This window comes from Choristoneura fumiferana, chromosome Z (assembly GCF_025370935.1).
Source record: "Choristoneura fumiferana chromosome Z, NRCan_CFum_1, whole genome shotgun sequence".
Lineage (NCBI taxonomy): Eukaryota > Metazoa > Arthropoda > Insecta > Lepidoptera > Tortricidae > Choristoneura > Choristoneura fumiferana.
Window position 1 is genome coordinate 35,499,322 of NC_133472.1, and position 23,786 is coordinate 35,523,107.

Genomic DNA, 23,786 nt, shown 5'->3' on the forward strand with positions numbered 1-23,786 from the left:
TTCAGTTTTATCAATATGAACATGTAGTTCTTGCCTAACATTAGGAGGGGCTCCATGCGTGGTAAGATAATCGCTTTGATCTCTCGTGGCGATTGGTCGCTTCCAAATATATGTACTGTACCTATGTCAATATCGTACGATATCGACATACACCATCGATCGATCGTTTCGATCGGTTTGTAATAACGGGTTGTAAAGATGAATCTTACAATATATTGAGCCCTTGGTGTAGAGTAGCCCAAAAAGCATATGAAGACAATGAAGTTGTAAGGCAGTGTCATGAGGGATGAGGGAATAAAACGCCTTTTATTTTATGGCTGTGCAAGCCGATATGGGAGAGGTATACGCAACCACAATCCTGCCACATGCTTTTTAGTTGTATGCATGTAGATTTTTGTACTTATGTACAGTCACCAGCACCAATATCTGACACAACAAGCGTGCATAAAAATCTGATACGACTCTATTTCTAGGGCCGGAAGGACGTTTCAGATATTTTTGCACGCTCCGCTGTGGCAGATGACTATACGAGTATGATGGTGCGCAAAGATTGGATAGATAGTTTATGTTCGCGATATAAGTTGCTATGTCCTGTATGTTATATGATTTAATAGACAGAAAACTCTTACAGTCTATCTTTACTTATTTACAATAAAATTTTGTTGTCAAATAAAACATATTTATATTTTTATATTTATTTTTATTTTACAACCATAATCCGGTCACATGTTTTGTTTAATGTAATTTTCTTAAAGTAAAATACCTGTTCATAATTGCTGGCTTAACCTAAAGCTACCAATACCTAAAAGTATGCCAAAAATTACCCAAAAAAAAATTTCTGGTTAACACGGCGAATGCTTTTATATCAATAATATACTTTCTGTATTAACTTATGATTATTATATCAATGTATCCAACAGACTAAACCAGATGCTGCTTGCGAAATGATAAATCTAGTAGTAACCTTGCCCCAATGCTAGTTGTCTTGACTTCCTTTTGAATTTCTTCCTGATTTTGCTTAAGCGTTGCAAAGTTAAATTGATATAAAAATGCAGCATTAAACTACACAGTTGCTATAAAACTCATGATGACATGAGGTACCTAATCCAGTGGCGGGACAAGGCCATAAATTGATGTAGGCTAGGCAAGACTTTATGGCCTCCTACCAACACGAGCTTTCAACTAATTACAGGACGATTAGGTTCAAGTAATGATGTGACAAAGGAAACTTGCCAAAATTGCGGAATTTTTCATATAGGAAAATTTCGGAAACTTCTCACAATTTTGTATGAGGGTTGAAACTTTCCGTTTCTTAAATTTAAATTTCGTATATTTATTGTGAAAATTTCTAGAAATTTCCGAGAACTTTCCCAACTTTTTGGAAACTTTCTGCAACTTGCACGTCTGTAGGGTCAAGACAGTTTATTATTTTTCGCCAACGAAACTATTAAGAAATAGCATCGACACAAATTGCTACTAACTCGGTACCTAAATGTTTTTTTTTTTGTAGTACATGCAATGGACAGAGAAAGCACTCACCTAGCTGGACACCGTTAAGATTGTGCCATAGGCTATCACGCCTTGTCCCGCGTCTGGATAACCCTTACTATTATTTTCTCTAACATTAGTCTTTCATCATCGATTCACGATGCTAAAGGCGGCATCAGACTTATTGAACATTCAGTTACTATTAATCTATATCCAGTTTTCTGAAGCTACCTTCAACATCTTGCGTGTTGAGTTTAGTTTTGCCTCGCGATGACACAATACCGCGTGTACTTAAGATCTCCATTTCGTCGAGTGAAAGCAGCTTCTTTCTTTGCTCGCTCAGGATTTGCTTTGTGTGTTGGATCATATCCCGAGTCGGTATGGAACCTCCGTAGGTGTCCGGCAAGCATGCTGGGTCGACGTGGCTGTGCATTGATTTTTGGTTCGTATGGAGCTGAAAATTACATTATTATAAATGTGGCTATACCCTACCAGGGTGCATAATATTGTAAGACTTATTAGAATAAGGCCTTATGTTTTTTTTATGTTTTTTGCCAAATAAATAAAAATAAAAAAAATACATCTCGTTAAGGAAAATAAAATTGAGTTGTTTTTTAACAGAAGGCTATTTACGCGCTTTTCTTAAACACAATTCGCCGTTTTCTGCCATACGGTGGCCGTTTTAGGTGAAAACGTGGATTCCTTTCACGATTTCTTGCTGACAGTATTTTTTGTCGACTTTGCTTGCATTGTCAAACCAACGTCCACATATACCAAAATATACCCTTTGAAACTGGGTTAAATTCGACTACTTCTAACATTTGACCCACACTTGCAAAGACGGCAAATGAAATAATAACTTATTAAAATTAAATTTCCTATCCTGTCACCTGCACAAGTGGCGAAAATGCTTGCCCGCACGACCCGCACTACCAGCCAGATCCTGCCACGGTGCACTCGCGACGCGGTCGCGGCGAGCGTTTCCTAATGCTACATTTACACCCTTGCCGAGGCTTGCCAAGCGTCTTCAAACTCCAAGCCTATGCAAACTAGATAAAAATTTATAGGTATTTTTATTTAAAGAAAAAGTATAAAATTTCTTCGGTAGTCCAAGCACTCATGATGGTCACTAAAATTAATTTAATATGTACGTCCGTATGGCGTCAGCTCCTGAGCGACACTTAACACTAGCCAACGTGTAAGCACGTCGCATTTAGCCGATCAAAAAACTCTTGATATCTACGAAATAAGAACTAGCTTAGAGCTCTTATTGCGTGGACATAAAGCGTTTTTTGGTCGGCTGCATGAAACTACTTACACCGGACCTCTATGAAGTGATGTAATGTAAGTCATTAATGGGTCCGCTCCGCTTGCCGCACGCGTATCTAATGAATAGTAATGAACACAGAAAAGCTCTGCGCCGCAAGTCGCAAGCAGTCGTGACCGGATCGTCAGGCATTTGAACGTGTGAAAACAATTCTTACTTTAACTCTTTCCGCCATTTTCGGCGTTGTCATAGAGATGGCGAAGTCAACCACGTAGCGGATTCCAGCAGGCATGTCGACTACGTGGATCTCCTTGTGTCGCATCGGGAGAGATTGCTGGAATGTTAAATACAGGGTTATTTTCATCTCGGTCTTTATATGTCCCACTGCTGGGCATAGGCCTCTCAGAATAAGATGGGTTGGCCATAGGCCTCCTCTCAGAATAAGATGGCTTGGGCTGGGCGTAGGCCTTTTTAGGGTTCCGGAGCCAAAATGGCAAAAACGGAACCCTTATGGTTTCGCCATGTCTGTCTGTCTGTCCGTCTGTCCGCGGCTTTGCTCAAGGACTATCAATGCTAGAAAGCTGTAATTTTGCACGGATATATGTATATGTAAACTATGCCGACATAATGGTTCAATAAAAAAAAAAGTAATTTTTTTTAGGGTACCTCCCATAGACGTAAAGTGGGGGTGATTTTTTTTTCTCATCCAACCCTATAGTGTGGGGTATAGTTGGATAGGTCTTTTAAAACCATTACGGGTTTGCTAAGTTTTCGATTGACTTGTTTGCAAAATATTCAAGTTTACAGTGCAAATTTTCATTAAAATCGAGCGTCCACCGGTGGGTGGAAAAACCATCTTACTGCCGACAAAATACATTATTATTATACATATACACATCTTAATTCGCGGGCGAATAGGTTAGATACAATCAGAACACGACTCGTTACGATGGCTAACTTGAAAAGCCCTCACCTCTCCCCATTTTATGATTCTGGCAAAGTCGACAGGGTTCCATAACATGACATGGGCACCAGATGCGCCGATACCGGAACCCACATGTGTCACCCCGCACACTTGGTCCACGGGGTCTTCAGCAATCGACTCGTACACGATAACGTGGGCACGGCACATATCCCGCCAGATATATTTACCCGGGTCGAACTTACCTAAAAAAACAACAAAATTACCTAAATACATCAAGACGCATGATCAATCGCCGGTACTTAAGTAACAGGTAGATCAAAATGTATCCATCATATTTCAGCGCAGAGTTGGGTTTGTTTGACTGAACAGAAAACCTCCCCACACAACTATTTAAAAGATTTATTCATAATTTTTGATGCAAAATACAAGTAGGTATGTATATAGGTACACTTTGAACATCGATTACCTACACGAGTTCACTGCCGAGAGCCAATGAATGAATATTGACGTCATGCTCCCTGGAAAGCCCCACTGTCAGTTCCCACTACTTCCATTGACAGTACTATTATAGAACTCTATTATAGTACTGTCAATAGAACTAGTGGGAACACACCCTGTCTGTTTTGTGAGCTATTAAGACATAAAGCAATACTGAATTAGTACAATCGAGTTCATAAACTTGTAAACTTGACTGTATCTACTTAAAAAAAAGTACCTCAATAGAATCGAGTCGAGAATTATTTATTGAAAAAGTGCATCCATGTGAAATTTCTTAAATAGAGAATCTCTCCAGCAACCCCGAATTCAGTTTATTGTACTCTCGATTCTATGTGGCAGACAGTGGGGTTTCCAGGGAGCATGACGTGAATAGCATAGAAGGCACTCTATGAACCGTCGCTATAGGTGTACAAATTTAATGCTAGTAGCTTAGAAGTACGTAAGTGCTGAAGTTGTTCTCTTTGACGATCCATCTGAGACATTACCATACTCGCCACTGAGACCTTCAGTGCCTCATACACACAATAGGCACCCAGTTAAATTATTCATAAGCAAACCATAAGGAAAACGCACAGAGAGAGCCATCTAACATCTAAATGTTATCTTTATGATGCAATAAAAATCTTACTAATGTTGTAGATGATGACCCGGCGACCCTTGCTGTCGCGTACAGGCGAAATCATTATGTACCTTTAAATTAAGAAATTATTATGAAATCTCAATTTCTTTTTAGGTTAATTACTAAGCAGACTAAATCTAGCAGACTCTTATTTACTTACAAAATTACTTGCGTAAAATACGAAAATAAATTGACACGTGAAATTAGGAAAGCCGTTGTGAACTTTGATAGCGGACGCGGATTTTGACAGTGCACTCGTAACCAGTCGTGAGTGACCGACTTTGCATTATGTAAACTCATAACACAGAATATACCTTACAATCTCAGCGTAAAGGGATGCGTCACCAAAATTAAACTTAAAACGCGCATGGCTAAACTACAGCTATACCTTACCCCTCTATTTCGGTCTACTCGTGATCTCAGTCTTTGCATGTTGCATGTTGCAATATAGCCACAAAGTTGACGACATGGAAATATTGCACGCGTGAAATTCTTTGGGAATTAACTGAAATTACGTCGTGGATAAACTTTGCATTAAAAATAGAGTCGCAAAAATTCATGTCTCCCATCTTTCAATCTCAGAGGTTGAAATTTTGTAATTTTATCCCGATACTTTGAAAAAAATATATATATAAAACTATCTAGGGAAAAGATCTGATTAGTTAAATCCAATTGCTTGGGGTTTTTGAAATCGTGACGCTAGTTTTGCTTCTACCCGGGAAGGTAGAGTTGCAACATCTGACGGGTAAATACGTAGGTAAAGTTATTTTATTTGATTAAACTTACCCATCAGATATTATGCCCTTTATTTGCGGATCCTCGCAGTCCAGATTTGTGAAGCAATCCCGATAATACTTTCGCAGATTTAAGTACTTTAGAAGAGTCTGCTGCGCCATCGGTATGCTATATTTTTTCTGTCTCAAGAATCTTAGTAAGAATGATTCATCTGTAAAAGAACACGTAAGAATGAGAATGCTAATTTGTATCGGTATTTATACAATAAAGAAGTGATTACCAATTTAAGAGTCATAAAGGTTGAGTGTTAAAAAAAAATAGGTTAAGTAAGTATTATCGAAGGCGGATTTCATGACCGCGGCCTTAATGGTAACGCTACTCTCGCTCTACTAGTACCTATTGGCTCTATTACGAAATGCAGAATTCGAACTTCGGGTCTTGCCGTCCCGCTGGAGTGAGAGGGACGGTATGACACGAACTTCGGCTTTCGTAGTAGCCCTTCAGACCCTGCGGCTTTTGTCTTACCTTGTCGCACATTAGCGACGTCCGGGTTCTTCTGCAGCCAGTCCCTCATGATGCGCAGCGCTTGCTCGCGCGTGGCGGGCGTCTCGCGCAACTCCCGCGCAGCCACCGCGGCCACGCTGCGCGCCGCTCGCCCCAGCACTTCCTTCTCGCATTTCTCGGTGCTGGAGTTCCAGTTGTTGCTCACGGTCAGTAAAACACTTGCCGTTGTCATCGTGAAGCCTCTTGAAAAAAATATAGTTACGGTAATCGTATAGCTGTATTAAAAGGTAGGTATAAGGTACCAACTAACTAAAGATGTGTACCAGCCTTGTACCAGCACAGAATAGATAATGGGGAATGAATGAAAAATTTAGAAACGCTTGAAACTTTTTATATTAATAGGAATACCTAACCTTTCAAATTAACAGAAAAAATATCAGATTTTTAAGCAGTATCAATTTATTAAAATAAAAAACAGTCAAGTGCGAATGCCAGCGACTCGCTCATGAAGGGTTCCGCAACTCCGTACAATGTTTTAAAAACAAATATTCTAAAAATTCTATTACAAGCTTTTTTGCGGGCGGTACTTTTTGTCCCTGGTTACCAAAGTAGGTATAGTCGTCAAGACGAATCAAATTTGACCAAAATCGATGCAGTCGTGTCGTTTTATTACAGAGATCCTATGGCCAACATCTAACTTCATCATCAGATCAGCTCTATGTCATAATAATATTGCATTGTCATCGGATTTATACATGCATGCAACATTTCAGCTCAATCGGTTGAAGATATCCACTTCAAATTTAAGTTGAAATATAATTGAACAAACATAATTAGTTACATTACAAGTTAATAAAAACATATCACCAAAATGTAAGCACTAGGTGCAAGTATTTTGAATAAAGAACAATTTTAAATTCTCATCCTCTTTAGCTGTCGCCCTGTCGGAGGCTGAATAGCGCTTTAGAATCTTGCCATGCGCCAAAAAAAAAAATTTCGCTGAACGCAGTAATTCGGCCGAACGGCGCGTACTTATTATGAATTAGTGAATAAATCTTAACCTGATTTTAAATTTTGACCTTGTCAATAAATATAGTGTTACTTAGTATGAATTATAACGGACATTTTTAAGTGTAAAAAGCATTAAATACAGCGGCTGTGAGTGCTTTATTGAAGTTGGCTTTTGTGAAGTGTGTGTAGTGTGTGTCGGAGGTTTGTGGATTATAAATTGTTATTTAGTCTTAATGCTGCATAAAAAAATAAACCACGGTCTTAGAGACAATTATTATAATTATCGAAGGTTTTATAAAATAGCACTAATAAAATCGCAAATTAATAAGTAGTTAAACATTAAACCACATAGGGTCACGGGCGTTGCCCCTAGCAACTGACGGCCGTCATCTTGGCAGCCTAGCAATCAAAAACGGCTGAATGAAACACGTTTCTTCTATGACGACTCCCTTTAATTTGTAACTTTATTTTATTTTAAGTATTGTTGTTGTTGTTGCGGCCACTGTAATACATAATCTGTGAAAATTTCAGGTGCCTAGCTATTACGGCCCAAGAGATAGAGCCCTGTGACAGACGGACAGACAGACAGACAGACAGCAGAGTCTCAGTAATAGGGTTCCGTTGGCACCCTTTGGGTACGAAACCCTAAAAAATGAGTATGAAAGTGGTCCAGACATCCTGACGTCAGCATTTAAACTAGGCAGTGCCTGTGTCTTAAATGCCAGTCTCTTCTTTTTTGTGATAAGAATTCTAGAACGAACTATTAAAATGTGAAACAATATCATAGTTTAAATGCAAGTTCGTTGCATATGCACGTATCAGCATTCGAAAATGGTTTCTACGTAGGTAATACTTTCCTTTTTTTTAGGCATCGACTACAACGTCCTTTGCTGGCTGGCTCGGGCGTCCCCGCGCGCTCCAGTAGGGCTACTACGAAACTCGAAACTCGAAGTTCGTGTCGTACCGTCCCTCTCGCTCTCGTATTAAATAGTATAAGTGTCAGAGGGACCGCACGACACGAACTTTGAGTTTCGGGTTTCGTAGTAGCCCTGCTGATCAGCCACCCATTAGCGTTGCGGTACGGTTCGCACTGCTCGGGGGCGAGCGCAACACCTCGCTCAACTGCCTCTTTCTGCTTATTTTCCGTAAATCAACTTTATGAAAAATGAGGCCAAATAAAAGACAATTTGGCCGCTTTCAAGTCTAGGGTGAATGAGCATTTACTAGGCAAGCGTGCTTCATCGTAGGCCATCCTCGCTTTCCATCAGGCGTGATTGTGGCCAAACGCAAGCCTATATTGTATAAAAAAAAACAATACCAGCATCAAATTATGTATATCGCACTTCAAAGTCCTCGAACCTTTGTCACGTGAGCCAGCTTTTATCTAATCTGTGGGTGCCATCGCCGTTCAATAATGAATTATTGACTACGTGTATTATACAGGGTGTAACATTCATATCGGTCAGTATGGGAAAGTCTGAAACTATAAGACATACGAAGATCTGTTCTTAGGAACCATATCATCGATTTTAATAACAAAAAACTACCTACTGCATTGCAAAGACCTTGAACAGTCGGTATTGTTCCATAAGCGAAAGATCATTGCAGATCCATCGCCATTTTCGATTAGCCTTCGTGCTTCGTTACTTTCGGTTGTGAAATTCCTAATCTATTCTGTCAGTCATCTATATATGAATACTTATTTCACGATTGTCATATGTCATTCTGAGGGTCCGTGAGAAATATGTCATAGCAGTCATAGGCTATTTAGCCAGCTCATACACGAGCCTAACACGAGCAATATGCAAGGAAAAAATCCATCAATATTATTAGTGAAATAGTAGCGGCTTTTGCAGTTCTTTTTTAGGGTTCCGTAGTCAACTAGGAACCCTTATAGTTTCGCCATGTCTGTCCGTCTGTCTGTCTGTCTGTCCGCGGCTAAGCTCAGAGACCGTTAGTACTAGAAAGCTGTAATATATTTGGCATGAATATACATTCAGTCACGACAGTGGTAAAAAAAAATATTTTTTTTTCTTCTGGAAAGTATCTCCCATAAACATAAAGTGGAGTGTTTTTTTTTCTCTACTGACCCTATTGTGTGGGGTATCCTTGGATAGTTTGATTACGTCTTTTAAAACCATTACTTCCAGGACGGTCTTTCGATTCAGTGATCTGTTTGCGGAATATTCAACTTTAAAGTGCAAATTTTCATTAAAATTAAGCGCCCCCCCCCCCTCTTAAAAATATAAACAGTTGGGTGAAAAATTTGAAAAAATCCAGAAGTATATCAAAAGAATATTATAACGGCTAAGATTACTTGAGCATTATTAGTAGCTTAAGAGTAAATAGCAGGCTAAGGTATAAAATATACCTAAACTTGGAAAATTCCGTACACAATACGAAATCCTTAGAAAAATATTACTTAACTAGCTTTTGCCCGCGACTTCGTCCGCATGGAATAGTAATTTTGGGAAGTACTTTTTTTTGGATAGCTATTTTGCCATTAATACCTACATATATATAGAAACTTCTGCGGTTTACTGAAAATAATATATTTTACTAAACTATTTTTCTTTGTTTTCCATTTTTTGGTAAAACATAAATATTTGGCGGGTAGTCACACTAGCGATACCACGTGTATTATTTTACCCTGCAAAACAAAAGGACTCTTCATAGTGAACTCTTGGCACCTTTACGTCCTTTGTGTAAGTTAGGAGGGTAGTATTATATTAAGAGGGCATTTTTACTTATCATACCTGTACATGTTTCCGATAAATATACTTAATATAGTAAATTGCTAGGAATTCTTTACGAACTTTAATTTTCGTCCCCGTATTTTCAAGTGGGTCGAAACTTCAAAAGCGCAAGAACAACTGTTTTTAAGGTTTCGTACCTCAAAAGGAAAAATGGAAACCCCAAAATAGGGTTCCGTAGCCATTACGAAATCTGCTCCGTTTGATTTAGGGTTTGGATTAGCGGTCAATTGTAACACACGTTTCTCAGTATTTCGAACACAATTGGACTAAAAATACCTACATGTAGATTTATTAGCGGCATTTGTTATGTTTTTATTGTAAAAGTTAACACAGTTTTTAATAGTTTCGTTGCTTCGTTTAAAAGCGTGTGCAAATTTCACCGTGAAGTTCCGAATGTCAAGATACTTAAACTGAGTGGGTATAGCAATATGAGAATGATTATATTAGGATCACATTGTACAAACAACTTTAGAGACTCCTTAACTCAAAAAATCTTTTTAATTTAAGATTAGAAGCTAAGGTTAATCAAGTAATTATGCATTTTTTATTGAAATAAACAGTTAAAAAAAAAAAAAAGTAATATTTTTCTTAGGATTTCGTATTTTATACGGAATCTTCCAAGTTTAGGTATATTTTATACCTTAGGCTGATATTTACTCAAACTACTAATAATTTTTAAGCAAACTTAGCCGTTATAGTTTACCTTGAAAGTTTGATGTACTTACTACCATCCTGATTTTTTTCAAATTTTTCCACCCACCGGTTTAGATTTTAGAAGGGGGGGAGGGGATTTTAATGAAAATTTGCACTTTAAATAGGGCGTTTTTAATGAAAATTTGCACTTTAAAGTTGAATATTTCGCAAATAAATTACTGAATCGAAAATCGTCTTAGCAAGCCCCTAATGGTTTTAAAAAAACGATACTCCACCCCCACTTTAGGTACGTCTATGGGAGGTACTTAGCCTAAGTTTTTTTTTTTGTTTTTTTTATTGTACCATTTTGTCAGTATAGTTTACAGATATATTCGTGCAAAATTATAGCATTGATAGTCCTTGAGCAAAGCCGCGGACGGATTGACAGACAGACATGGCGAAACTATAGGGTTCCGTTTTTGGCATTTCGGCTCCGGAACCCTAAAAACGACTCGCATTTAATAGTTTTTTTTAGTTCATATCAAATACCTAAACACAAAGATTCGTCGATTTATCTTCGATAATGACGACCTTCCATATAAACTTTTATCCCCTATTTCAACCCCTTAAAGCCTTATTTGCGCGATTAAAGATCGCCTATGTTCTTTTCCTAGGTCTATTCTATGTTTGTACTAAATTTTATTAAAATCGGTTCAGCGGTTTAGGCGTGAAAGCATAACAGACAGACAGACAGACAGACAGAGTTGCTTTCGCATTTATAATTATTTGCATTAAATAATATTAAGTAATAAAGTATATTAAGTAATATTAAGTATGGATTATTTCGTAATGGCTACGAAACTCTATATTGGGCGTGTACGACACGCTCTTGGCCGGTTTTCACACTTAATGTGCGAGGCTATACATTTTGAGACATTTATTTTGTGTAATTTGTGACCATTACAATCGATAATCGATTCCATTTTCTTTAAACTAGTTGGGTCGTGCCAGAAAGCACGACCATCAATCACATGGAAACGTCGAAACCATAAAAGTATCTACTTACATTTCTTGAAACCAAAAGGACGCACTTACATAAAAGTGCTTTCATTTTCATGAATAAACGCCGTAAAAGGAATAACAAAACCGTCCGTGGCCGTGTTGCATTACACCTTATCCTGTATGTACAGAGGGGATGATTTTATATCTAGTCTGCCTGATGGTGCGAGTCGTTGAATAAGTCTCTCACAAAAAAATAGGTTTTCGAAAACCATTTTGTGATTCAGGGATTCGTTTGCAAAGTACCTATTGCGCTTTACAATACTTTACGCTATACATAACGAATTTAAATGGAAAAGGCGGGACTGATTCGAATGGGCTTCCTTACCTATACATAATTTAATAATTAGCAACTTGGATACACATGATATTTTTTTTTACTTGGAATCGGGGGCAACAGCCTAGCAACGGCTAAAGTTGATAATAAAATAAAACAAAAAAAATCTACTGCAAATATATTTTATTTCGATATGCATGCATAGGATTCTCTTCTCGATATGACTACGAAAAAAAAATGTTAGGTACGCGATATTTTTTTTTGTTTCTTTAAAGTTCTATTGTACCACCTATGGCCCTCCGGCGTCTTACGCCAAAGTCGTAAAATGTCCAGTGTCGAAATTGCGTCCAATTGTGGACCAAAATCAAGGAATATTATGTGCGTTATAATACAATTAAAACACTTACTACAGTCTTAAAATCTATTACCAGAAAAAGAGCGTATCTTCACGGCACTTGCTTCCTTTTGTTGAGAAGCGCAGTTTTTCGGCAATAACTCAAAAACGGTATATCCGTTCATGTTGAAACCAATTTTCGTTGAAAGCGTTACCTTTACATATTTTGCATATTTTCTGGACAAGATAGAGGGGGGACACACAATGCCGATCCACAAAAACTTCCCCATTATTCCTTCCGATTTAGATAAATTTCGGTATACAAAGTCGGGTTTACATTATTGTTAAAAAATTTCGTACTATGTACTATTAATATCAATTTACAACCTGGCATTTAACTACCTGGTTATGTTACGATCTTGACATTCTACTACTTGGTTATTTTACGACCTTGACATTCTACTACCTGGTTATTTTACGACCTTGACATTCTACTACCTGGTTATTTTACGATCTTGACATTCTACCACCTGGTTATTTTACGATCTTGACATTGTACTACCTGGTCATTCTACAACCTGGGCACCTGGACATTTTACGACTTTGACGTAAGACGCCGGAGGGCACCTATGCTATGGGTGGCGCTTGCTTGTTGACAGATTATTTTATCGTGGGTGGGTTTATTTAACTAAAACTTGTGTATTCAACCTAAGCAAGCAGCTAATTATTAGTATCTAGCTATTGTAGCTTCGAGCGTGCTTTGCAGAAGAGTAGTTATCTACTTGCGCATTTAACTTTTTTTGCTATAATGGCTTCTTGGTTTCTGATTATGATAAATTGAATTCAATTATTGTTCTTCTCTTTCAAATCTTCTGTAACCCTGGGCGTGGGCGGCGGAGTGGCTGGCTGCTCCGGGCCTATGTTTTTCACATTCTGAGCGACGGATTTGCCGACGATTTCCGAAGTAGCTTCGGACCAGGTGCTAGGCGACCCGAAAGCTTCTTCCTTAACAGCAAGGGCAGCGAAACCAGCCAATACTTCAGGAGAGCACCTCTCCAACTTACTCACAAGAAGCGCTGCCTCTCTGTACACCGCGGGATGAATCCTCTCGATCTCACTTCTATTATAGGCGCACAATATCTGGCGCAGCGCAGTCAGATCATAGTAAGTGTAATCTTCAGGCTCCTTACCAGCAAAATCTTCACGGACTCGATTAGCTATAGCCGAGAGCTGGGCGTCGTTCAGGTTATAGTTCAACCCAAAGTTTTGGATAACGTCAATGTTGCTCAGAGTCATATTAGCGTAGTCCTCTGGGGCGATGGCTGCGGTGATCCAGTGGAGCAACATGAGGACGCTGTCAGGGATCTCGGCAACGCCTCCGAAGTATTGAGCAATCGATTTCCAAATAACTGCCGCCTCTTCGCTCCTTAACTGCTCCCTACCGAGTTGGGCTACGCATTTAACGATTTCTTTCGGCGGAGTGGACTCCAGATCTTGAACGGTGAGTTTTTTTTCGGCAGGCATCACCAATATTTCTTCACAAGTAAGTGAGAAAATTGACCGTGTTACAATCAGTAATGTTAATACGGGAATTATGTACTTTGTCGCTGCAATCATGTTCGGTGCAAGACGTGCGAGGGCAGGGCGCAGCGCCGCTTTTAATTTTCTGTCATCACAACCCCAAAGAGAAACCTCGTCTATTTCGTGCGCGGGCTACTAATTTATTTAGTCCTTAGAACAACATGCAGCTTAAGGCTTCGCCGTTTTATGGAAAATTAAAATAATGTCTCCAATTTTTTAAATTTGTTTTTTCGAACAGGTAGCTATTTAATTGGTTTGTCAAAGTAATGACAGCTTTTAAGAAGTCTAAAGCCAAGTTTAGACTTGCAAGAAAAATTGTGCAAGTTGTATTACATTGCGAGGCCGTAAAGCCAACGAGTTTGTAGTGGGCAGTCGAGCGCCGCAATGTTCAATGTACCTAATGCAACTTGCACGATTTTTCTTTCAAGTCTAAACTTGGCTTTAATTCATTCGTTAATGCTTTTAAGAGCTTAATTACTTAATATTATACCTACTTCAGTATAATGAATGGCGCTCTTTCTTTGAGTCTACGCTAGGCTGCCGCGGGTGCACGGATCTGGCGGAGGGTGCAGTTAGTGCTGCTCATTTTTGCTATTTTACAAGCTTTTATTTTGTATGCTTTTATTTATAGTTTCACCTGTCCCGTTGTCAGTCAGTCTGTAATCAAATCTTGCAAGTTAAATTCCACCAACTTTCAGTAGTGACAATACAATAATCTGGTAGTGAAATCCTGTTAGTCCGGCCAGGATCGTCTGCACAGGACGGAAATCTTCAACGGTCAATGGCATCGACTTGAAATTTGGTAGGTATGTAAATGTAGTTTAGATGACAATACAAGTATAGTCAACAAAAAGTACAGTCAGCAAAAAAAGCTTGTATTAAAAATGAAATTTTCACCAAAAACTTATTTTCAATATATATTATGCGTCCACCCGCTCGGTGCAAACCGCGTCAGCTAGCGTAGGCCCTCAGCAGACTGAAAGTGAAATGTAATCCACCATCACTGCAACAAGGCGACAACCCATTTGTTCGAGCAGGCACCATCGTTTCAGGCATGAACTGGGAAAATTAATATTTGTCATTGTAGCCATATGCACCATTACGATTTTAGCTCGCATAACATTTCTATTCCCTCTTAATTATTATCAATTATATGGCTTTAGATGTACATATTTTTAGCTTCACTTGTAACTATAAGTACTCATCAAAGTTGGGATATTTTTGTCTTGACAGTTTTGAACATTTAGGAATAGGAATAGGAATAATAAGTATCCGAATCCGAAGACTTGTTTGATGTGGTTGTGGTTATATATATATCGCATATCTAAACATGAATAACGGAAACGGAGTCTTTCGATTTGATTTTCATCCTCTTCTTATTGTTCTCTCTCTGTCTAAATAAAATAGTAAGTAGGAATAGGCTGGTCGAGTTTCTTGCCGGGTTCACCTCAACAGAGGTTTTCCGAAACGGTGTTAGCTAGATTTTTTGACATTCATAAGTGCTTATTATAATAGCCTAAATTGAATAAAAACATGTTGAATTTGTTATTGCGTTGACAATACAAACTTGGCAATTATGCGTAATTCTTATGACAACATGTTGATGAAGTTAGAAACTGGAACCCCAAGGCAGAACGGAAACGATGACGCAACGCAAGCTTGCCGTGTGGACTTGTAAGCATTGTCTTAACTTAAGGTATCCAAGGTTTGATGATGAAGCAGTTAGCCGGTTTAACAATAAACCATGCTTAAGGTTTTATATATATATATATTATTTACGAGCTGTTGCCCGCGGCTTTGGCCCCGTTTCTTTTTTAGGTTCCTTTTATTTTGTTTCACACAAACCTTTTCCTGACAATAACGAAAACAAAAAAAAAAAATATCCAATTTGGTGACGTCGTTCAGAAGTTATGCTCTTACGTAAGTACCTTGGTATATTTCGATGATTAATTTTTATGTAGGTAAGTATATTTATTTACTTAATATTAAAATAAACTTAATTTCAGACGTTATTACATCCATATATAAGTAGTGTCAGTAATTCTTAATCTATGGTAGTTTATCGCCTAGGTACTTAAATCTAAATCGCGCTACAGCCTTTACTAGACCGACCCAGTACGCCAGAATGGGGCAGTCGTACCTATCAGCTATGACACTCAGGATGCTGTTGGTACTTTTCCTGAGTCTGCCCAGCAACGAGACGATCTTCTACGCATAAGCGAAAAAAAAGGATAAAAGATAAAAGAAGATAGAAGATTGATAGATTACTGTTAACGTGTCTTTCCCTTAACTAGACGTTACCACTTAATTAAGTATAGACCAGTGCCGGGCCACTATTGATCGAGACTTACTTTATTATTAAATAAGTACTTAGTTATTCTGTACATGGAATTATACTTGGCACCAATCTACGGCGCGAAACATTTGTTTATACTTCCGATGAATCTTATGCGCTTTTTAGGGTTCCGGAGTCATAATGTCTCTGGCTGTCTGTCCGCGGCTTTGCTCACGGACTATCAATGCTAGAAAGCTATAATTTTGCACGGATATACAGGGTGGCCCATTTATATCGGTCAGTATGGGAAAGTCTGAAACTATACGACATACGAAAAATTCTCCTTAGGAAACTTGACATCGATTTTAATAACGAGAAAAACTGCATTCATGCATTTAAAAAAACCTGTACTTAGCTCGAGAATCGAACCCGGTTGTTTTGAAAAAAAAACACACTATTTCTATTTAGATATCGATTGTGTACGTCTTAAGAAGTAAATGTGTCCATGAAACATTATGTCTAAAATGAATAAAATGCATTGTTTTCACATATTTTAATTTATTTTAGTAGGTGTTCGAAGTTTTTTTTTTTCAAAACAACCGGGTTCGATTCCCGAGCTGAGTACAGCTTTTTTTTAAATGCATGAATGCAGTTTTTCTTGTTATTAAAATCGACGTCATGGTTCCTAAGAAGAAATTTTCGTATGTCGTATAGTTTCAGACTCCCATACTGACCGATATAAATGGGCCAGCCTGTATATGTAAAACTGATATATGTAATCTATGCCGACAAAATGGAACAATAAAAACAAAAAAAAATTAAATAAGGTCTCCCAATCCTCCCATAGACGTAAAGTCGGGGTGATTTATTTTTTCTCATCCAACCCTATAGTGTGGCGTATCGTTGGATAGGTCTTTTATAGTATTTTATGCAACAGTTGTATAACAGGGTTCAAAAAAGGTGAGTGGCGCGAGTTACGATGTGAGCTTTAGCGAACATCGTAAGAAAAAGAGCCACGAGCTTTTTTTGACTTACTTATACAACGTTGCATACAATACTTTTTCTTCGACTGGGTACTTAGTAATTACAATACAAAATTAGAGAAATAGTAAACTTAAAACGTTTTCATACTTTAGTAAAAAGTATGGCAAACGCAAAAAGAAGGTAAACAAGAGATAAATATGAAAAATCTGTTTTTGATTAACGTTTACTTGCCAGTGATGATGTTAAAATACGCGTTACTTATATTGGCAGGCTATGGATTATGTTCGGAAAGTTTTTATTCTGTATAAAAGCCATATGAAATATGTAATATAACTGACTGCACCTTAGCATGCCCGAATGTACGAATTAAGAAAAAAATGTAAGTGGTTGCAGTATCGTTTTAGCAACATTACGATACAGTGCTGTTATGGGGAATAGACAATATAGACTTTTCCAGAATCTTGTTATGTATGCTGTTATATTACCTACTGTTCGTGATTAAGTAAATCACAGATTACAGTATAGGAGTAGAAAAAAACCATTACGGGTTTGCTAAAACGATTTTTCGATTCAGTCATTGGTTTGCGAAATATTCAACTTTAAAGTGCAAATTTTCATGAAAATCGAGCGCCCCCCCTTCTAATATCTAAACAAGTGGGTGGAAAATTTTAAAAAATTCAAAATGGTATTAAGTACCTATATCAAACTTTCAAAGAAAACTAAAACGGCTAAGTTTGCTTGAAATTTACAAGTACTTTAAGAGTAAATAGCAGCCTAAGGTATAAAATATACCTAAACTTGGAAGATTCCGTATGAAATACGAAATCCTTAGAAAAACATTACTTAATTTTTTCGTAATGGCTACGGAACCCTATTTTGGGCGTGTCCGACACGCTCTTATCCGGTTTTTTAACACGTGGGTACAGTCACCTGCATTAATATCTGCCACAACGAAGCATGCAAAAATATCTATGAAACGCTCCCACTGAGAAGTACGCGATTCAGTTTGTTCGACAGTTCATCATAATTGTAAAGACTCGTGACTACCTATTATCAACACTTTTTTTGTGTGCCCACACAAGTAAGTAAACTGGCGTCGTCTGTGTTACCATGTTACATGCGTCAAAATAAAGGTTGTACTCGTAATATATTTGCACAGAACAGACAATTAGTGTACTTCTACACCAACGTCACAGACTGGTCACTCGATATAAGGTGACACTTAACTCGGCACCCTTAATTTTGGCAAAATTTTAAAAAAGACGAGTTTAACCCTTTACCAGGCGAAGGGATATATTCCTCCCACATCTTATATCGGTTACCGTAGTCAGGTTTTAACTCCAAACCTCCTACAAAATATTATGTCGATCCCTGAAAATAGTATTTTATTATCTTCATTCACAACACGCTTCTAAATCGCGTAATATATCTTTGGCAGCCGTTTAGATTCACTTGAACTCTAATTTTAGTAAACTACGTTGAAATTGGAACACTTTCCTTAACCCTTTACCAGGCCAAGGGATATATTCCACCCACATCTTATATCGGTAACCGTAGTCAGGTTTTAACTCCAAACCACCTACAAAATATTTTGTCAATCCCTGAAAATATTATTTTATGATCTTCATTCACAACACGCTTCTAAATTGCGTAATATATCTTTGGCAGCCGTTTAAATTCACTTGAACGCTAATTTCAGTAAACTACGGAGAAATTCGAACACTTTCCATAATTTCTATGAAACAGAAGTACATAGGTCGAACAATTTTTTGATATTTTGTAGATTTTGAGTGTTGAAAGCTAATGTAATCGTAAACATTGCTAAATATTCATGCATTATTGTGTATGACCAGAATTAGGATGTGGGTTGACATTATCCCATGGCCTTATTAGAGTTTAACTGTGTGGGAGCTATTTTTCCCATGGCCTGGTAAATTGTCTTGTCATGTCACAAAAACTCACGTAAGTAATAAAACAGTTTTTGTGTTCAACCTAGAACGAATTCATGTACCAAAGAGACCCAAAATCTAATCTGGCCATGGGAAGAATAGTTCCCTCACAGGAAAATTCTAGCCAGGCAATGGGATAGAGTCATCCCACATCCTAATTCTAGTCCTATCACAAGGACGCAGGAGTATTTAGCAAAATATATGATTATATTACCTTACAATCATTAAAATCATGAAAATAACAAAAAATGGTTCGATATATCTGCTTGTGTTTTTCTTAAATTCAGTAAAGTGTTCGAATTTGTAAACAAACCACTAACATCACTGGTCAAGTGGATTTAAACGGCTGCTAAAGATATATTATTTTAAAGCGTGTCATGAATGAAGATCATAAAATAATGTTTTCAGTGATTGATATAATGTTTCGTAGGATATTTGGAGTTAAACCTTGACTATTATAACCGATATAAGATGTGGGTGGAATATATCCCTTGGCCTGATCAAGAATATAATAAGACAAAATCTAGTATGACAGTTCATTACTTAGACAGGCGATGGGATAACCGTAACCCACATATTTATTTCTGGTTTAAAGGAAGATCTCCGACTTTCATAAATACATTTTTTACAAGGCGTTCAATACGGTTGCAACAGCATATAAAGTACGTATTAAGACACGCTGGTTCTTCGGGGGCCTGGTAAAGGGTTAATTTCTATGAAACAGAAGTACATAGATCGAACAATTTTTTGATATTTTATAGATTTTGAGTGTTGAAAGGTAATGTAATATTAAACATTGCTAAATATTCATGCATTTTTGTGTATGACCAAAATTAGGATGTGGGTTGACATTATCCCATGGCCTTATTAGAGTTTAACTGTGCGGGAGCTATTCTTCCCATGGCCCGGTAAATTGTCTTGTCGTGTCATAAAAACTCGCGTAAGTAATAAAACTGTTTTTGTGTTCAACCTAGAGCGAATTCATGTACCTAGCTGTAAAATCTCCTTTTAAAGACTTTCCCTGAATAATAAGATGTGGGAGGAATATATCCCATCGCCTGATCAAGACTATAATAAGACAAAATCGAGTATGACAGTTAATTACTTAGACAGGCGATGGGATAACCGTAACCCACATTTTTATTTCTGGTTTAAAGGAACATCTCCGACTTTCGTAAATACATTTTTTACAAGGCGTTAAATACGGTTGTAACAGTATATAAAGTACGTATGAAGACACGCTAGTTCTAAGGGGCCTGGTAAAGGGTTAAGCCTCGTCGTAATTTTGGAGTCCTAAAAATTCTATGTAAAAAAAAGACAAAAAGCAAGCCTTAAATTGTGTTCAATACACTGTGCACTGCCAAATTAAGGGTTTAAGTACATTCCACTAGCAGGGCACAGGCCTCTTAACACTTAAATTCCGTAAAATTCACCAACGAATAAGCAAATTCACACAATATTATTCGAGTACTTAAATAAAAAAATCTTGGTAACATTACCTAGTGGTTTTACCTATGGGCTCTCAAGCAGAGGACCGTGGGTTCAAACTCAAACCCTAGTTTTTCGAAAATTCATATGCGAAATACCATTCGAAATTCACCATGAGCTATACTGTGAAGGAATAATAAACGCATAAACCTGCGAAGCACTTCAATGGTGTGTGTGAAGTTCTCAATCAGCATTGGAACCGTGTAGGAACTACCGAGTACCGCCCGAGCTCTTTCATTCTAAGAGAATGATAAGGGAATGGGATGTATGTATGTAGGCTAGAATGACGGTAACGACGACAGTACGTGTACTGTTGGTACGGGGCTTAGGCGAATGTACTCGTACCTATTGTACTGCACCAATGAACCGCCAAGTCAGCAAGCGGCCTCAATGAGGGCTATCGTTTTTTGTCTCACTAGATGGCGCACTGTTGCGTGAGGTTTTGAAGTATGGCTTTCAAAGTCTGCTATTACGGGCGTGAAAACAAAGTTTAGATTAAAATCATATTTAATACACCTTAAAGCCGTACCATAAAAATATCGAGCATGCCACAGTGTTCCATAGTCCCCGTTTTGTTCGGAAAAAAGGGAGGACAAAGGTTTCCGAAAGTCAAAACTGTGTCAAAACACAGACATTCATTGAACACACGCATATTTGCCATAATTAATCTCAGATATTACAAAATATTCACAAAATTATTCTAATTATAAATAAACCCGCGTAGCTCACCCAAAAACTATGAGATTCGACATTTCGGAGACCTCACGCTACACTAGCGCCTCTAGCGGCGAATTCATACGCGATAGCCCTCATTATGGATGATCTTAAATCTAAAATCATCACCGCACTCTCACGAACACGACATAAGTGTCCCAGAAAAATGCTTACGAAGTGCAATCCCATTTCGACAGCCGGTAGACTTTTTCGTAAGTCTCGCGTGGATGCGTTCAACCTAAAACATTGAAGTTATGTAACGACATTTGCGGAAATTTAATATTGTCGTCGTAAATTCATTTTTACATGTTGTGAAATTTAGAAACTTGAAATACGGTAGTATTGTTTTGGACATAGACAGTAGTGAACATTTCAATATAAATAGGCATGTACTGCGTCAGAACATCAAATTTGTGCAGTGATAATGAGTAGGTATCCCTGGACTTTTTTGATGTGTGAACAAATACACACAAACATTCACACGCGCACGCTCACGCACGAAATTTCATATACGTATACTAGAAATCTAGACCTGCTATTATGCCACTGGCAGCTACTTAAATATGAAACAATGATATTTTACATGAATGAATTAGTGTTTGATAGAACCATGACAGAGCTATTTATGTAAAGAGAGCGAGGCCAGCTAAATGGTAAGTAAATTAACCGACAAACCATTTTATTGTATATTGTTTTAAATTTATAGATTATCCTCGTTTTATAGTCTGTGGAAATTAAATAATTAATTTGTGCGTGCCTTTACAACGAATTAGAGAAAAATACTTAATGCTTCTTTTTACAGGCTTTTTATTTAACTTGCCTTGTTTGTTGTTTTGCAAGTTCATTTTGACACTTCATTCTACTCGCACACTAAGCTAGGTAGATACTTTTGTTTTGTAACATTTTCAAATAACCAACTTGAATTTAGATAATTTATTGATCCTCAAAGTTTAATCGATAAATCGGTGACATGGCGGTGTGATCGGTAGGTATCACTTGGTAAGGGGGCCTGTAAATATTTTTTTGACATTTATTTGTAATCTTTTCGATAAACAGTTATCAAACGTGATGTCAATTACATTTAATCTGTATGAAAAAAATATAATTAACAGGATCATATTTTTAAAAAGATGCAGAACCAAAGTAGCTCAGCTGTGCGAATAGAATCGAACCTTGGATTTAAAGCCCCATGGTCAGAGACTTCCTGTATAATGTAGGATGGATGACAATGTAAGTACAGTCCACAAAAAGTACAGTCAGCAAAAAGCTTGTATTGAAAATTAAATTTTTAACAGAAACTTATTATGCACAGTCACCAGCACCAATATCTAACAAAACAAGAGTGCATAAATATCTGATACGACTCTATTTCTAGAACCGGAAGGACATGTCAGATATTGTTGCATGCTCCGCTGTGGCAGATATTAATGCTGGTGACTGTACCTAATATCTTCACAGTAAATTTTCTTTGCGCAAGAACAGAACTCAAGTTTAGGAAACTATTATATCATACAACGTCAAAAATTTGTTTACCATCGATTACGCCATTGCCGTACCTATTTGAAGAATTAGACCCAACTTAGCAAATAGACGATGAGTATTGAGTACACGAAGTGTTTGGTGGCGGTCAGTAAATAGCAACCTGCGACGTGTTTGCCATCTTCCGTCGGTCTTGAACATGAACTATTAGTTAGATTCATTCCAAATCCAAATGGAAAAAAACACGGCAATCATTTTAAATTTGGATATAAATATTGGGTATATACTTTTTTCATGTGACGATAATGTATGAAAGACTTTCGTAATTAGCAGTTAAACCAACAATGGACAGACCTATAAATTTGATTACTAGGTAATTTTGCCGATTTGCTCTGCGAATTCGATTAAGTATCGCTGTCTCGTGGGAAGTTTAATTCCTTAGATGGATGATGAAGAGTACCTTTCTTTACTCTATCAACTAACACACACTCAAAGGCTGCAAAATTTAAGAGCACTTGCGTGAAACAATAACAAAACAAAACCAACAAACAAACACAAATGAAACGACTAAACTGTAGAACCAGCTTCCTGGGACCGCATTCCCGGAGCGATACAACTTGGATCTTTATAAAAGACGAGCTATCAATCTCTTAAAGCGCCGTCAACACACCTGTGATACCTACACCTCGTATTTTAGGGTCTATGGGCGGCTGTGATTGCTTCTCATCAGGTGACCGTCATGCTCGTTTTAGATCTTAAGGCGACGAACCTTTTTTTACTCCGACTGTACATTCCAAGTTAAACAAAATCTTGTAAAATAAAATAAGTGACTGCAATGTTTGTAAATTTGCGTATTCGTAAAACAATACTAAAAACTGTCCATTGCGTGCTTTTATTAGATAGTGAATAATTAATACCTATTTACCATTAATTGACCTGGACTATTATATTTAGCCTCGATCTTTCAAATAGCTAATGAATGAGACAAGAATATCCCAGGTCAACAGGTTTAGACCATCATACTTGTAGATATACCTATGTATTATGTTTTACCTATATACTTCTTATTTCAGCACTTCCGTGCCTACTAGAATTGCGAAAGCATTCTGTGCTGTTAGCTCTCCACGCCTAAACCGCTGAACCTATTTAGATAAAATTTTGTATAGAGTTAATTTGAAACCCGGGAAGGATATAGGTATAGGATACTTTT

General features: G+C 37.6%; 2 protein-coding genes across 2 annotated transcripts in view; both read right to left on the reverse strand.

Moving 5' to 3' along the window:
• Positions 1–262: 262 nt before the first annotated feature.
• LOC141435826 (clavesin-1-like) overlaps positions 263–23,786 on the reverse strand; it is a 29,521-nt gene continuing 5,997 nt past the window's right edge. The window contains exons 2-7 of the mRNA XM_074098659.1: positions 6,058–6,278; positions 5,584–5,743; positions 4,807–4,868; positions 3,729–3,922; positions 2,973–3,089; positions 263–1,942 (exon numbers count right to left, since the gene is read on the reverse strand). Of these exons, the coding sequence (XP_073954760.1) occupies positions 1,691–1,942; positions 2,973–3,089; positions 3,729–3,922; positions 4,807–4,868; positions 5,584–5,743; positions 6,058–6,268 (996 nt within the window). The 5' untranslated portion in view covers positions 6,269–6,278 and the 3' untranslated portion in view covers positions 263–1,690. The remainder of the gene's footprint in view (positions 1,943–2,972; positions 3,090–3,728; positions 3,923–4,806; positions 4,869–5,583; positions 5,744–6,057; positions 6,279–23,786) is intronic.
• On the reverse strand, positions 11,941–13,953 carry LOC141439733 (uncharacterized). The gene has a single exon (XM_074104104.1). The coding sequence runs from the start codon at positions 13,721–13,723 to the stop codon at positions 12,950–12,952; it is 774 nt and encodes a 257-aa protein (XP_073960205.1). The 5' UTR covers positions 13,724–13,953; the 3' UTR covers positions 11,941–12,949.